At 30.7% G+C, this 13,702-nt stretch overlaps 1 protein-coding gene across 2 annotated transcripts; it reads right to left on the minus strand.

Annotated features, from left to right (window-relative positions):
• Nucleotides 1-5,812: 5,812 nt before the first annotated feature.
• On the minus strand, nucleotides 5,813-12,699 carry LOC121128288 (uncharacterized). 2 transcript variants are annotated; one of them, XM_040723868.2, is made up of 4 exons: nucleotides 11,798-12,699; nucleotides 9,063-10,371; nucleotides 7,996-8,082; nucleotides 5,813-7,909 (listed from the first exon to the last, which is right to left on the minus strand). In XM_040723868.2, exons 2-4 carry the CDS (start codon nucleotides 10,197-10,199, stop codon nucleotides 7,799-7,801), a joined length of 1,335 nt encoding a protein of 444 aa, XP_040579802.1. In that variant the 5' UTR covers nucleotides 10,200-10,371; nucleotides 11,798-12,699; the 3' UTR covers nucleotides 5,813-7,798. The 2 variants fall into 2 exon arrangements, with proteins under 2 accessions (XP_040579802.1, XP_040579803.1); XM_040723869.2 differs by lacking the exon at nucleotides 7,996-8,082.
• Nucleotides 12,700-13,702: the final 1,003 nt, after the last annotated feature.

The raw sequence follows: 13,702 nt of genomic DNA on the forward strand, positions 1-13,702 counted from the left end.
AGGACTAAAGACTAAAGCAATCCCATTCCAATTCGTTATCGGTCTAGTTCAGTCTTTTACATCAATCTTAAAACTTCTAAAGTTAGTTCCTTGATGACTGTACTCATTCTTTTAAAAAAAATAATTTCTAGTACTGACCGTCCAAAGGAGGGGTACCAAGGATTTCGAGGACTTGTCTTAAGACTGGAACTAAACTGGGGCAAACAAATTAAGACAATGCTTTACATTGAATTGGTTTGACAACTATGAGCCAATCTGTTCTTATATGTAGGTTGGATTTGAATATATTTGACTATTTCATCACAACTTTGTTTAATAAAAAGTATTAGGCGATGACAATTGTAGAAGAGTTGGAAAAAAATCATCTCTGACAATTTAATAAGGGTCACTAAGGGTGGATTTTTATTTATTTGTAAATATAAATGATATTGACAATCTATAATGAAATCATTTTTCTTTCGAGTTTGTATAAGTATATTTTCCAGCCTTCTTTTGCGATCTCTTCAGATTCCACCTTTACCGGGTTCATGAGTAATTGATTAATAAAATATTATTCAATTAAACTATTCAATTATTTCATGGAGAGGAAGTTGTTTCAATGCTTCTTATTCTTTTTATATTTGATGTATCTTAAATTTGGAAAAAGCTTCATTCATGCAGTCTTTTTTTAACAATATTCAAATCCTTTAGATGCGTCATAGAATCTAAACGTTTTGATGTGGTACATACCTTTGTATACAAAGCCAAAAATAGATGTATAAAAGACACGGAGGAAACATGAAGATATTATATTTTTATAACCCTTATTTGCAAGCCACTACATTTGAAAAATGATTCTTTGAATTTTACCACTAAGATAAGCTCATATTGTAAAATACTTTGCCAAGAAAATTATTTTGATACGGACTGTAAAAAGAAACTCCAATATTGAAGAGGACTTTCAAAAAAATCTATGGCGGAAACTTTTGCTTCACAGTTTAGAAAAGCCTGTGTGAACCTATTCATATTTCGTTTTTCCATTTGTAAAATGAAAAGAGTTGTAAAATTATTTTCTTTAAGAAAAAGGAAATATTGAACAGATGTTTTGACAAAAATGTTAATTTTAAACTTTCAAAATTGGTAAGAAGTTAATTTTTTAGTCGGGTATAAATAATTATATTACTATTTTATAAATGATATGTATTTGTACGTCAAAATTTACATAAATATATTAAAATACATTGTATGAATACAAATTAATATATATTGTAATTTGCTTAAAGTATTTTCTTAACATTTAAAGAATTTAATGTATTCACAATTAAAAATTATTATTCAATTCATATTCTTCGTGGAGGGTGATTCAGTTGAAACAGCTTGCGAAAGCAAGCCGAAAAAGAAAGTAAAGCACTTTATTTCATAAGCAATTTCATTAAAACTTTCACAAAAATCAATATAATATCCTAAATTATACCTTCAATCAATAATATTGTCGTTAGCTTGGACCTCACGTTCAAAAAGTTCCCAAAAAAAGTCATACTGCCTTCTTGACTATCCCACTGGGTAATGTCGAGAATACCCTACTTGTTCCAGTTCTCAGGGATATTATGGTGCTGGGGGGATCTTCCTTGGAAACTTTTTTTTACGCTGCCCAAGATAAAATAGTCTAAAGGATTCAATTCCAACGACTTCGGAGGCCAAAAAATCACCAGGATGTCATAATCTTATCAGAATAAAAAAATGAGTATTCTTTTGCTGTTGTGACAGGGTAGCAGCCTGTCTTGCTGCTGGATCCAGAGAAAGACTTCGATGCGTAGAACATCGATGTAGACCTTCAGGCCCTGCTTGAAAATGAAGAGCGGCATAACGTGTCCCTCGATGCTAATAATACCAAGAACAATAACTTACTCTGGTTACTTAGCCTACATGATCCTATGGACGCTATAAGGACTTTTAGCCAATCATTTATTATTCCTCGAATTATGCTTCTGGATTTGAAAGAAATGTTTACCATTTGAGAAGAACCAGACAAGATTTTTCACGGGAGAGGGGGGCTTTTGTTTCTGCTTGATCAAAGATTAGTTTGAGTGACAATTTTCTCCCTTTTTGACGGTCTTATAGTCTGTCCCTTACAACGTGCATAGCTGAGGTACCATAATCCTTCTTTGACGAGACAGTTAAACGGGGCACTACGGTGATACTATCAGCGATGGTATTCATCAATTTTTTTTATTTTTTTCCTCATTAAGGCAGTACTTTGGATAATTTTGGGCAGTTCTAGGTCACAAAGATTCCAAGAAATCATTGTCAGGTAGTCCTCATTATCCTTCTTGATAGTTTTTCTGAATTCTTGGTCAAATCGCGTTGTGCACCCGACCACTTTACCTCTTAAATAATGTATAACGAACCACAAATAAAAAACTCAAGATAAATGAAACTACAACATCACAATTTGCAATTGATGTTTAACAATTAAAAAATAATATTACGACAAGAAAATAGATCAATTCTAGTTATCAAAAATAATTACTTCATAACCGTAGAAATTTGGCTATGAACCATGGGTTCAATAGTCCAGGTCTTAACAAAGAAAACACATTTTTCTTCTGTTCCAAATTGTCTTTTTTTACTCGCTTTATGGAGCGAGACTTCATAACACTTTTCCAGCCATTACTTAGCTTAACAGATTTTTTCCTACAAAAAAAAAAATAATAATAATAAGATTAAAACACGAAATAGTTTATGATCCATTGTTTTGACAATAATAAAAGTAGCGTCACTCTTGCCACAATAGCTCACAAGGTAAAGAAGAAATTGCCGTAAAATATTGAGAGCTGTCTTTTGAAGGTCGGTACTGATTGAAAATCAGTTGAATTTAAATAAAGTGTTGAGCTATTACTAAGATAAAAATAGTTTACTTCATTTTCTTCCTCTTACCCTATTTTTTTCTCTCCCTTTGACCAAATTAGGTGATACAAACTCGTTTAGAGCAGCACAAGCAAATATTGTATAACTTTTGAGGCCACGCCATATAGATCGCTAGCTCCCCCAAAAAACTATGCATGAGTTCGCGGTTTGATAGCTTTATACCCAATTTGGACTCCATTATCTGACTAATTTCTTGCATTTTATATTTCAGGGAGCACTTTTTTTCGTGTCCCCAGTCCCAAGGTTATATTATAAAAATATTTAAATGTTCGAAAATAAATAAATAAAAGGAAATTTGCGTATGGATAAAAAAACATGATTTAACATTGTATTAGAAGTAAATAATTTCCTTCTAAAAGAACTAAAAACTCAAAAACAATCATATAATTGAACTAACGAATACGACGTATATATACTTGTACAACCGCTTTAAGGGAAAAAGGTTTTTTGTTTTTTTTTCATGTGAAACTTTTAAATTTTTGAAATTTAAAAATCTATTTTATGGATATGTTTCACCCAAGCTTTTTTTGTTTCCTTTTTTACAATGGAGTATTTGTTATCTTTTTTCTTTGAAAAATAGGTTAGTATTTTATGTTCCATAATTTATAAAAAGTTATAGAATCAATTTTATATGTATTAAGTTAATTTTTGTTTTCAAATTTCAAGTAAGAAGAGGCTCATTATTATTATAAGTTTTTGGTTATCTTTTTTATAATTGATGTCTACATACCAAGTATTGGTTTTATCTTGCCTTATCTTATGGCTTTAGTTTTGAAATTTGGCTCGACCCCATTTCTTAATGAAAGACCCTTTTTTATAAAAATAATTATTTCCTTAAAATCAAACAATATCAGATATATTCATCTCCTCAGAACTCAACATCAATATGAATTTGATTTAGGTCTTTGTTTCCCTCAGAAAATGGAATCCCTTGATACTATCATTAATATTCTTTAGTTTGTTTTATATTTAAAATTATTCTATTCAGTCATATTTTTAAAAGTACAAAAACCACAATAGTTGTAAATTAACTAATTGAGGGAAAGCTTATGAGTGCAATCTTGCTGGTTTTTAACTAACGAGGGAACCCTACAATCTGTACAGTTCATATCTCTATAAAACTTTTTTGATTGTAATTTTCCCTATTTAAAATTCTTAGGGCGCATTGAAAACAAAATGTATTTTATAATATACATAAATATTAATAAAAGTATCTTAAATTGTGCTAAATGCCAAAATACGTTTAATGTTGATTGTCAATATATAAATAATATTTATCAATTCCAACAAGCCCCATTACTTAATGTTCTTACCTTGTATTTATATTAACCTTGAACTGTACATATATGAAATTATTATATTATGCGAGGATATGATAGCATCTATTTTACTATCTTTTGGTTTATTTTATTTTTCATTATTTCAAACTCTAAAGAAAAATTCGTAACAATAAGATATCTTCTTTACTGAATATGATTTTACGCATAAAGGAATAAGATCTGTATTGTATTTATTAAAGATTAGTTTCATTCATTGATTCTTCTTTCAATCCCCTTCACGAATGATTGATCCAAACAATTAAGAGTAGTTTCACTTTCATTTCTATGGTATAGCCTTTGTGCTATATAAGGGTATAAGGGACTATGTAAGGGTGAACTACCGGGCCGTGCAGAATTATTTACCGATTTTTGTTCAGAACATATCGCGGACAATAATGACATTTGAATGAATTGAGAAACAATTTATTCATACATTTTTAGAATAATAAAATAGTTTGTGATCAAATTGAATCAATGTAGCCACCATTTGACTCAATGACACTGGTCAGGCGACGTCTGAAGCTGCCACAGACTTGCTGGATGTAATCAGCGTCCATGGAGGCCCAGGTCTTGTTGACAGCAGCCTTTAAGGCATTTATGTTCTTGTGTAGTTTTTTGCAAACCTTGGTCTCCAAGTGCACCTAGATAGGGAAGTCTAGTGCGTTCAGATCTGGGCTCTGAGGGGCCAGTAGTCCTTGGCCAAAAGTTCATGTTGTCCTTGCGCCACTCCTGAGCTTTCTTGGAAGCGTGGGCGGGTGCTCCATCTTGTTGAAAAACCCAAGGAGAGTTGCCGACTATGGATTTGATCCACGGAAGGACCTTGGATGCCAGAATCTTCACAGAATCCTCCCCTGTTAATCTGAGCCAGTGGGGAACCATATCGGCTTCATGGCCTTCCCGTTGGATCTCCAAACATCCCCAAAGCTCACAACACGGTCATTTTGCCTGTTGAAAACAGGATCGACCGTAAAAGTTTTCTCATCTGAAAAAATGATGATGTGTCCAGATGAGCTCTTGATATCATTTCAAGGTTTTCTTGGCACGCTCAAGTCTGACTTCTCGCTGACGTTCAGTTAGCAGAGGGCGTTCAGTATGCCTCAGGGGCTTTCATCCATCCCTTTTCAATGCCCTTGAAACAGTTGATGTCGACGTTCCCATCTTTCTGGCCATGTCGGCAATGGACATGTTGGGAGTCCTCTTGAACACTTCCTTTACTTGCCTTGTTGAGACAGTGGGCTTCCTACCAGCCCCAGGGGAATGCTTGAGATCACCTCCAGCCTCCAAGCGCTTGGAAATATTGTAAATTGTCTTCAACGTGGCCCCAACCTGTACCTTAATGTTGTTATGAGGCACTCCCGCTCGGAGGAGGGCTGCAATTTCGATCCTCTTTGTTTCCTGATTGGACATGGTCTCACGTGTGGAAGTTGTTACGCTCTCACAGGAAGGATTTTTGTTTATTTTAACAGTAAAAATACGAAACAATCAGATTGGTTGCCACAAAACCTCTTAAAAAGTATATTTACATCATCGGTAAATAATTTTGCACGGCCCGGTAGTTATTGATATTTTAAAAATAATAGACTTGGTTAATTATATATTTTTTATATTTTTGATCTAGCATCGAATAGTAACATTATTTCTCAAAAATATATATTTTTTAATGTGTATAATGAAACATTATATTGAAAAAAAAAAAAAAAATACGGATTTATCGTCAATTTAACAACAAGAAATATTTATAATCACAAAAATTGATATGTTGGGGAAAAAAATAAAATAATTAACTATTAATCGAAAGGAATCATGATTAAAATATTATAATACGAGAGTTCCTAAAAATGTATATAATGATATATTTTTTGATTATTTAAATCGGATTTCAAATAAAATGAGTTTTCATAAAGTAATGAATTACAAAAAGAGGGCAAAAATATGTAAAATAGAATTACTTTTTGCTCATGAATATATATGTATATGATATAAATGATATAATACTGATGATGATATCAGGGACTAGGAGTCTACCAACCATGTTTGGTTGATTCAGAGGAGGAGGAGCTAATTTGGAGAAGGACAAAAACTATTTATCCATCATTCATGTGAATAGTATTGAAAGCCCTGAATTACATATTAGTTTGTTGACAAGCCCTTATATATACAAGGGCGTCCGCAAGATTATATACGTTTTTAAGGGGGGGGGGCTTAGTTTTGGGAATTTTTTGAAATAAAAATCCAAATTTTTTAATTTTTTCAAAAAAAAAATCAAAAATCGACGATTTCACAAGAAATTTCAATAATTAAATTTCAAATATTTTAATTTTTGGGGAAAAATATCTATTGTTAAATTTTTTGAAAAAAAAATTCAAATATTTACAGAAAATTTTTTTGGATTTTTTTTTTCAAAAATCCAAAGCTATTCTCCAAAAATAAATTTTTATAGAGAAAAATTTCAAAAATCTGCTACTTTTAGAAAAACTTAACTTTTTGAGGAAAAAATTTCAAAACATTAAATTTTTAGGAGAAAATTTTCAAAAATCTATGGCCATAAAATTAAACTTTTTGCAAAACAAGTTAAAAATTAAATTGATTTTTATGAGGAAATTCTGTAATAATTTAATTACAGAAAATTTAATTTTTGGGCAAAAAAATCGAAAAATTAATTTTCAATTATTAAATTTCTATTAAAAAAGAAAAATTCCTTAACTGGGCGTTATGATATATGAAGATTTGAAAATTCAAAAAATGATTGAAAGGGGTGGAAGGGAAAAATATTTATCTTTATCTGAACATGTATTATATAGAAGTTGCTTTTAAAGACATTTTTGTGAATATTTTATTAACAGATTACTTAAACAAATATTATATGTAAAAATTCTAAAAAATATGTATATATCAAAGATATTTTTTATATACATCTGAAATAAATAAATTATTATTTTTGGAAAGACTAAAAAAATAACTATTGTGTCTACGATGATTTTATTTTTTTGTTTTTTCGTAAAATCTAAGGCTCATCCTTTATATATACGACTTTTTTTAAAAGAAAAAGTTATATGTGCTAAAGATATATATACTTTTTTAATATTCGTTTAAGATTGGTGAACAATAAAGGGATTAGAAAAATATGTAGTAAGTATTGATATGAATCCCCCAAAAATATGATATTTAATAAGTTAAGTTAGGAAGGAGGGATAATCACGTTGTCCTAATTTCCTTACCTTCAAAGATTTGATTATGTTTTTGTAAGTGTGTTTGATTGTGATATCTTACGTTCAGGGTCCTCAAGGTTATCGGCCGTGCATGTAAGTAGGTAATGCAAATACACACTATTGATTATGACTATGTTTGTCTGTCAAAAAAAAAAAAAAAAAAAAGTAGAATAATTTATTATGAAAAATGAATATTTATAAAGGTATGTGTGTTTTTGTCAAGTCACTCCGTGAAAGCCAAGTCGTTTGAAGTCTTGAAAGCACGAAATTCTTCTTTTTTTTTCTTTTGTTTTGTTTGGTTATTGAAAGCTTCATGGATAAAAACGATGATAATCACGGATTGTTCGTTATATGGATGATGATTCATTCTTCTTCATATTTGATAACACCCTCATTAGATTTTCTCAAGTCCTGCATCCGTCTCATAGTTTTATGTCGACCATTTCTACGGTTTTTCCTATTTCTCCTTCTTTTCTATAGTAAAAAATTAAAAAAGAGTGTCACTGGATAGAAAAAAAAGGAAGGACAATCACTTCATTTTGTAGAAAAAATTGAATTACCTCTTCTTCATCCGTAATCCTCTCATAGAGATTTCTCAAGTATTCTCGTCTCAACTCTGCCTCCCTTATCTTCATTAATTGTATTAGCTTTTTTTAGTGGTATTAGTTAAGTTAGGGTGTTGGTGAATAAAAGAAATAAAAATTGATATATTAATAGAAGTGAAATGATTTTTTAAAGATGATAATGTTTCATTCAAACCGGATCCTTCTCTATTCATTTAATGTGACAAACCTGTGATGATTATTATACACTTATATACATATAAAAAGCTTTCTTTTGCTCGACAAAAGACAAGAGAGTTAACTTTTAAAAACTAATCTTTAATATAAATGAATAAAAAGCCTGCGTGGGTGGATTGCCCCCCCCATATTTATTTTTTCCTTTTGGAGGACTAAAATAAAAGTTATCTCCGTTTTTTTCCTCCACATTTAATGTAATTATCCAACACTCTGCTATTTAAATATAATCTTAAAAGTTACAATGAATTATTTATAGTCATTACACTGTGAATGCAGTTTACGTGTAAAAAGATTTAATTTTACATTATTATGAAAACTAATTGAAAATTGTTGAAAAACATACAAATTAATTACATGCTATTTGATAATATAGATTCTAGTAACCCCTGCATGACCTCATTCATATTTTATTCATTTTAGTTTTCTGTTAGTTATTCCCCTCATTTAATAGTAAAAGAATAATCTAATTTTTCAGTTATTCAAAAATGTCTTTTAAATATATATATACTTTTTACATACAAATTTCGTAGTAATTCCTCATTTTTTAATGCATATATATAAACTTATTATTCCTTCAGAAATAGCGTAGTATTTGATAAGTACTACATTAATAATGTATATATATATAGAGAGAGAGAGTCAATGTGTCGTAGAGTTTTTGAATGAATGTTCATACAATCATAAATAAAGCACAAACTATGCTGCTCTAAGTCATTTTAATGCTTGACTGCTGTTAATTTTAAGCCTGAGTTAGAATTTTAATTGCATACTTTTGTGAGAATATTTTTCTGAGAAATAAAGGAAAAAAGACAAAAAAACTTTCTTACATTTTTACGACGTTTCTTTGAATTTTTACGTCGGATTCCTCTACTGGATTGATCAATCATGCGTTGTTTGATGCTTTTATTCAATAACTTATTTTTGATGCTATCAAAGGCAACCATTCTGTCATCATCATTTTCTTTGTCTCCAGAGAGTAATTGTAACCTTAGTTTCTCGAAGGGTCGAGGAGACTGCGTGATTGAAGGCTCTTCTTGAGTAATAAATCCATCAAATTCATTTGAAGATCTGTCATCATTTGACGAAGAAGACGATAGAGTGGGCAATCCTTTGTCATCTCTTAGTTTGGATCGAAGTTTGTCCATAAAAGAAGAAGGAGAGGATTTTGAAGGAGCATCGTAATAACGAATATTTCCATAGTTTGGAATTTCATTTTGGTTCGCTCTCATACGCAAGGATCTTAAATGATTTATTTGGCGCTCTTTTCGAGAACGTAGTATATTGTAGATATCGTTTGTTGGGTCATGTACTTTTGTCGTAGGTTGATATTGAGATATTTTGCCATACACCCGAGATTTGTTCTCGTCCTCATCATCGTCATTTTGAATTGACTCCGTAGAAGACCTCGAGGGGATCACGGATAAACGCCGTCGATCCGTTTTCATTTTCTTAGGGGATGTAAATAGAAGAGCATTGGACTCCTCTTTGTTGAGGTCATCCTCGTCTTGCAAATCCAATTTAGGAGAGGTGACTGTATTGTAGAAGAAAGGCCGATTATCCCTTGTGGTGTCTCTTAATTGCATTTTGCGCGCTATTTTCCACATTCGCTTCAGCTCATGGCAAGAGGGCTCTTCCTTAAAATTAGGGTTACTAAATTTCTCTAGTAGCCTTCTGTCCTCTTCTGATTCTGCAGGCCATTCAGTGTCTCGAGTGTTTCTGTGGCCGTACTTTTTCATAGTCTCTTCATCAAGAGGCGAAAAGGAGTATATGATGTTATTTGAAAGCAAGGGAGATGGAGAAGGGGGTGTAGGTGTTGAAGCTGGCGAGGGTGTCACATAGTAGTTGTTGCTACCAGATGACCCACTTCTTCTTAGATAAGGTGAACGATTACTGAAGTAGAATGCACTTCTACTCACAACAAAAGTGGAATGTAACAGCAATAAATATAATGGAATAATCAACATATTTTCTCCTTTAGCAATGTACAAAATTATAGGATCCAAAAATAAAAGCACAAGGAAGAAAAATAAAGATAATTTGTAATGGAATAGGTCGAGATCAGTTTGTAGTTGATTATGATTTGAGTCTTACATATATGTATGTATAAGGCAAGGATTTGAAAGCTTTGGTTTATATCTGAAAGAAAGAAGGATAACAAAAAATGATGACGTATCTATAATTAGGATTCAAACAAAAGCGCAATTGGGGGTTTCTACATCTCTAATATATATGTATACAAAACCATTTATGTCCATAAACCAAAGAAAAATGAATTAATTCTACATCGTTTGAAATATATTTGAATTATAATATTTCTACCTAAATTATTAGCTAAAGTTATAAATGAGCGTTGAATATCAGTTTTCAATAAAGGCACAAATCCCTTACTTACTTTCCGTTCATATTCAAATGTGAATACTTTCCTGGGTCTTTAAAAACCTGCACAAAAAGTCCTACTATGACTCTTTCTGATTTGATTTTTCCTTGCAAAATACTTCATATCAATGTATAATGGAGCATTTTCTACTTTGTATCTCTTTTATTTTCATCAATACAAGTCAATTTTAATGCAATATTAACATTTTTTAGCACACAAAAACATTGAATAATGAAGTGATTGTAACTTTTAGGATATTTTAGAGGAAGCCAGGGGAAAATATTCAATGGATAATTAAGATAAATCAGAAATTTATGGTAAAGAAGGAGGAGAAAAAAGGGTTGAGTTGAATAATACACACAAATTGTTAGAAATAAGTGTTTGCAAAGGGCCTAGGAAAGTAATGGCGAATTAACTAATATATGCAATCTATACACTATCGGAAAGGTAATACTGTACCTACAAAGCTACGCAATTATATGCTTGAATGTATTCTTTTGTTTCTCTTCATTTCAAGCGACGACAGAAATGGATAAAATATTAATTGAACTTGTTCTTATGTAAATGATTTTAATTAAATTTCAGAATTTCATAGAAGAAACAAATAAATTTTTTATAGGTTTTATGAAAGTATTAATATCTTTATGTACATTATTCTAACATATGTATACATACCCTTTTTTGAAAATCCTCAATTTAAAAAAAAATATCAATTGCTTCAATTTCTTTTATAAAAAGGGGTTTCCCTCACTTTAAATGTCTGAATCATTTACAACACAAATTAAATATAAAAACAATGTAAACAAATTAAATGGATTTCAAATATATACTTTTTAGCCTATTTTATCTACCCTGTGTAGTACTTATATTCAATTGCTCCCCCGCACAAAAAATTTCATAGTGTAACCCTAGATATATGAAATATATTTATTGTTCTGGAAAAATTATTCATTAAGTACATTATAACAAGACTATGAAAAAGTTAGTTTTATGAAATATTATTATTATGTTGTAGAAACATATTTTAGAGGGTGAATGAAACTTTTAAGTAAGTTTTTAATGACAAAAGAAGCAATAATGTGAAATCTTTTAAAGTGCACATAATAAAGAAAGATAAATATTAATTTATGGGAGGTGGGGGGAGGGTTGTTATTTACAAAAGAGCATAACACATTAGTTACATACCTTGAAAGTCAATAATTTCAAAGCCAGATCAAAATGTTTCGAGATAGAGATGAACAGAACATGAGTCTATGATATGAATGAAATGTTAAGTTTGATATGGCAGAATCAAGTACAAATTGGGTTTATGATTAGAGTTCTTGACATTGCAATGATTGTTTTTTTTTTTTTTTTTTTTGCTTTTCTTGGTTAATGTTTATGAAAGTAACAACATTGATGTAACAAGTACAAGAAATCAGTAGTCACTCTTTGTTTGCATGTAGTTCTCCTTGTGATAAAATTGATTGAGTTTGATGGTTACTTCGCTAATATACTGAAGGATATGTATACTTTCAATTCCTAGTCCAGAGTTTTGGTTTCACATATTCTAGACGTAGATGATGAGAAATGCTCCGGTTTGAATAAAATAACACTGTCTCTATCCATATAATCAAAGAATACATAAAGGTAACGCTATTTGTTTCTGTAACGCCTGCTTTTGCCGTGTGAATAGGAATATTAGTAACAAAACAAAATAAGTATATAATGTTGAGAGAGAGTTCTAATAAGAGTTTGTGTTGATGTGGAGACTATGTGTTAAGGGATCTTGGTCTGTTGCCCAAATGATGATGAATATCTTGGTTCTATCATCTTTCGAGATGTTTTTTTTGTTTTTGTACGAAATTACGTCCGCGCACGCCCGTAAAAAAAAGTGTAATCACTTTACACACCACCTACAGTTTCTTAGAAGATGAAAATTACATCCACAAAATAGAAGAAGCTGAGCCAATGTACATAAATTTTAAATCAAATTCTATTTATCAGTTAATATGATGATGGGTAGTAGTAGTTCTTTTATTTATGGATGAGTGTGCCCTGCGTGTGTTTTTTATAAGGCATGTATTTGTTGGTTGGTTTTTTTGAATGAGTTTCTTAGATTTTAAACAAATAGTAGTAATATGTTCATTCATTTTTATGTGTGTGTGTGTGTGTGTAGTATGAATGTATGTATTCTCTCTCTCTCTTTTTATAAGGGGGGAGGGTGAATTTACTGCTTTCCTTTACGAGACAGTGAGTGGCTTGGTACAAAAAGTGGCCTTAGCAAGAGGGAACCTCTCAGCCCCTCTCCCACGCCTTTTATTTTCTTGTTGTTTATATATTTCATAGGCCCCCGCGTCTCTATGTCCTTTTGAGACTGCGCGGCGGATCTTTTCATTCAGAAAAATGTTCATTCTTAAATGCCGGAAAGAATAATAAGAAGAAAATAATAAGAGGAGGAATAAAGGGGACGGGGGCATTCAAAAAGAAGAAGAAGAATGAATAAAAAGGTGTGCATTATTACATATAACATTGTGATTACTACGTATACATAATATATATGATGTAAGCAACATTGGATAGAGGGTACCTACTACAATAATAAAAAGGACAGAGACATTGGTATATAGAAACGCAACCCCCTTCAAAATGAAAAAAATATTATATAAAAATCCCACACTTTAAAACATTGAAGTATGTCAAATCCTTTGTTAGCTTCTTTGGACTTTTTTAACATTTTTTTTTTGACAAAATAAAAACTGTTGACAAACTTGCAGAACAAAAAAAAATAAATATATTCTACAGGTTGTGTAATATATATCATTTATTCTTTCTTTACAATATATTTTTGAATGAATGAAGTTTGTATACATCAAAACAAAATATTAGGATTGCCATAAGCATATGTCTACATAAAACACATTTTAATATTTATTTTAATGAAATTTTTATGTGCATATCAATAAATAAAATATTTTATGATACATATTTTATGTTACAATTATAATTTAATTATTAAAAGTAGACAAACTACGTGTGTAAGCCAAAAAAACAATTAAGTAATAAATAAATAAAAGCAATGCAGAAAAAATATATATATTTGTCAATGGT

Source organism: Lepeophtheirus salmonis, chromosome 13, assembly GCF_016086655.4.
Source record: "Lepeophtheirus salmonis chromosome 13, UVic_Lsal_1.4, whole genome shotgun sequence".
In the NCBI taxonomy this organism is placed as follows: domain Eukaryota; kingdom Metazoa; phylum Arthropoda; class Copepoda; order Siphonostomatoida; family Caligidae; genus Lepeophtheirus; species Lepeophtheirus salmonis.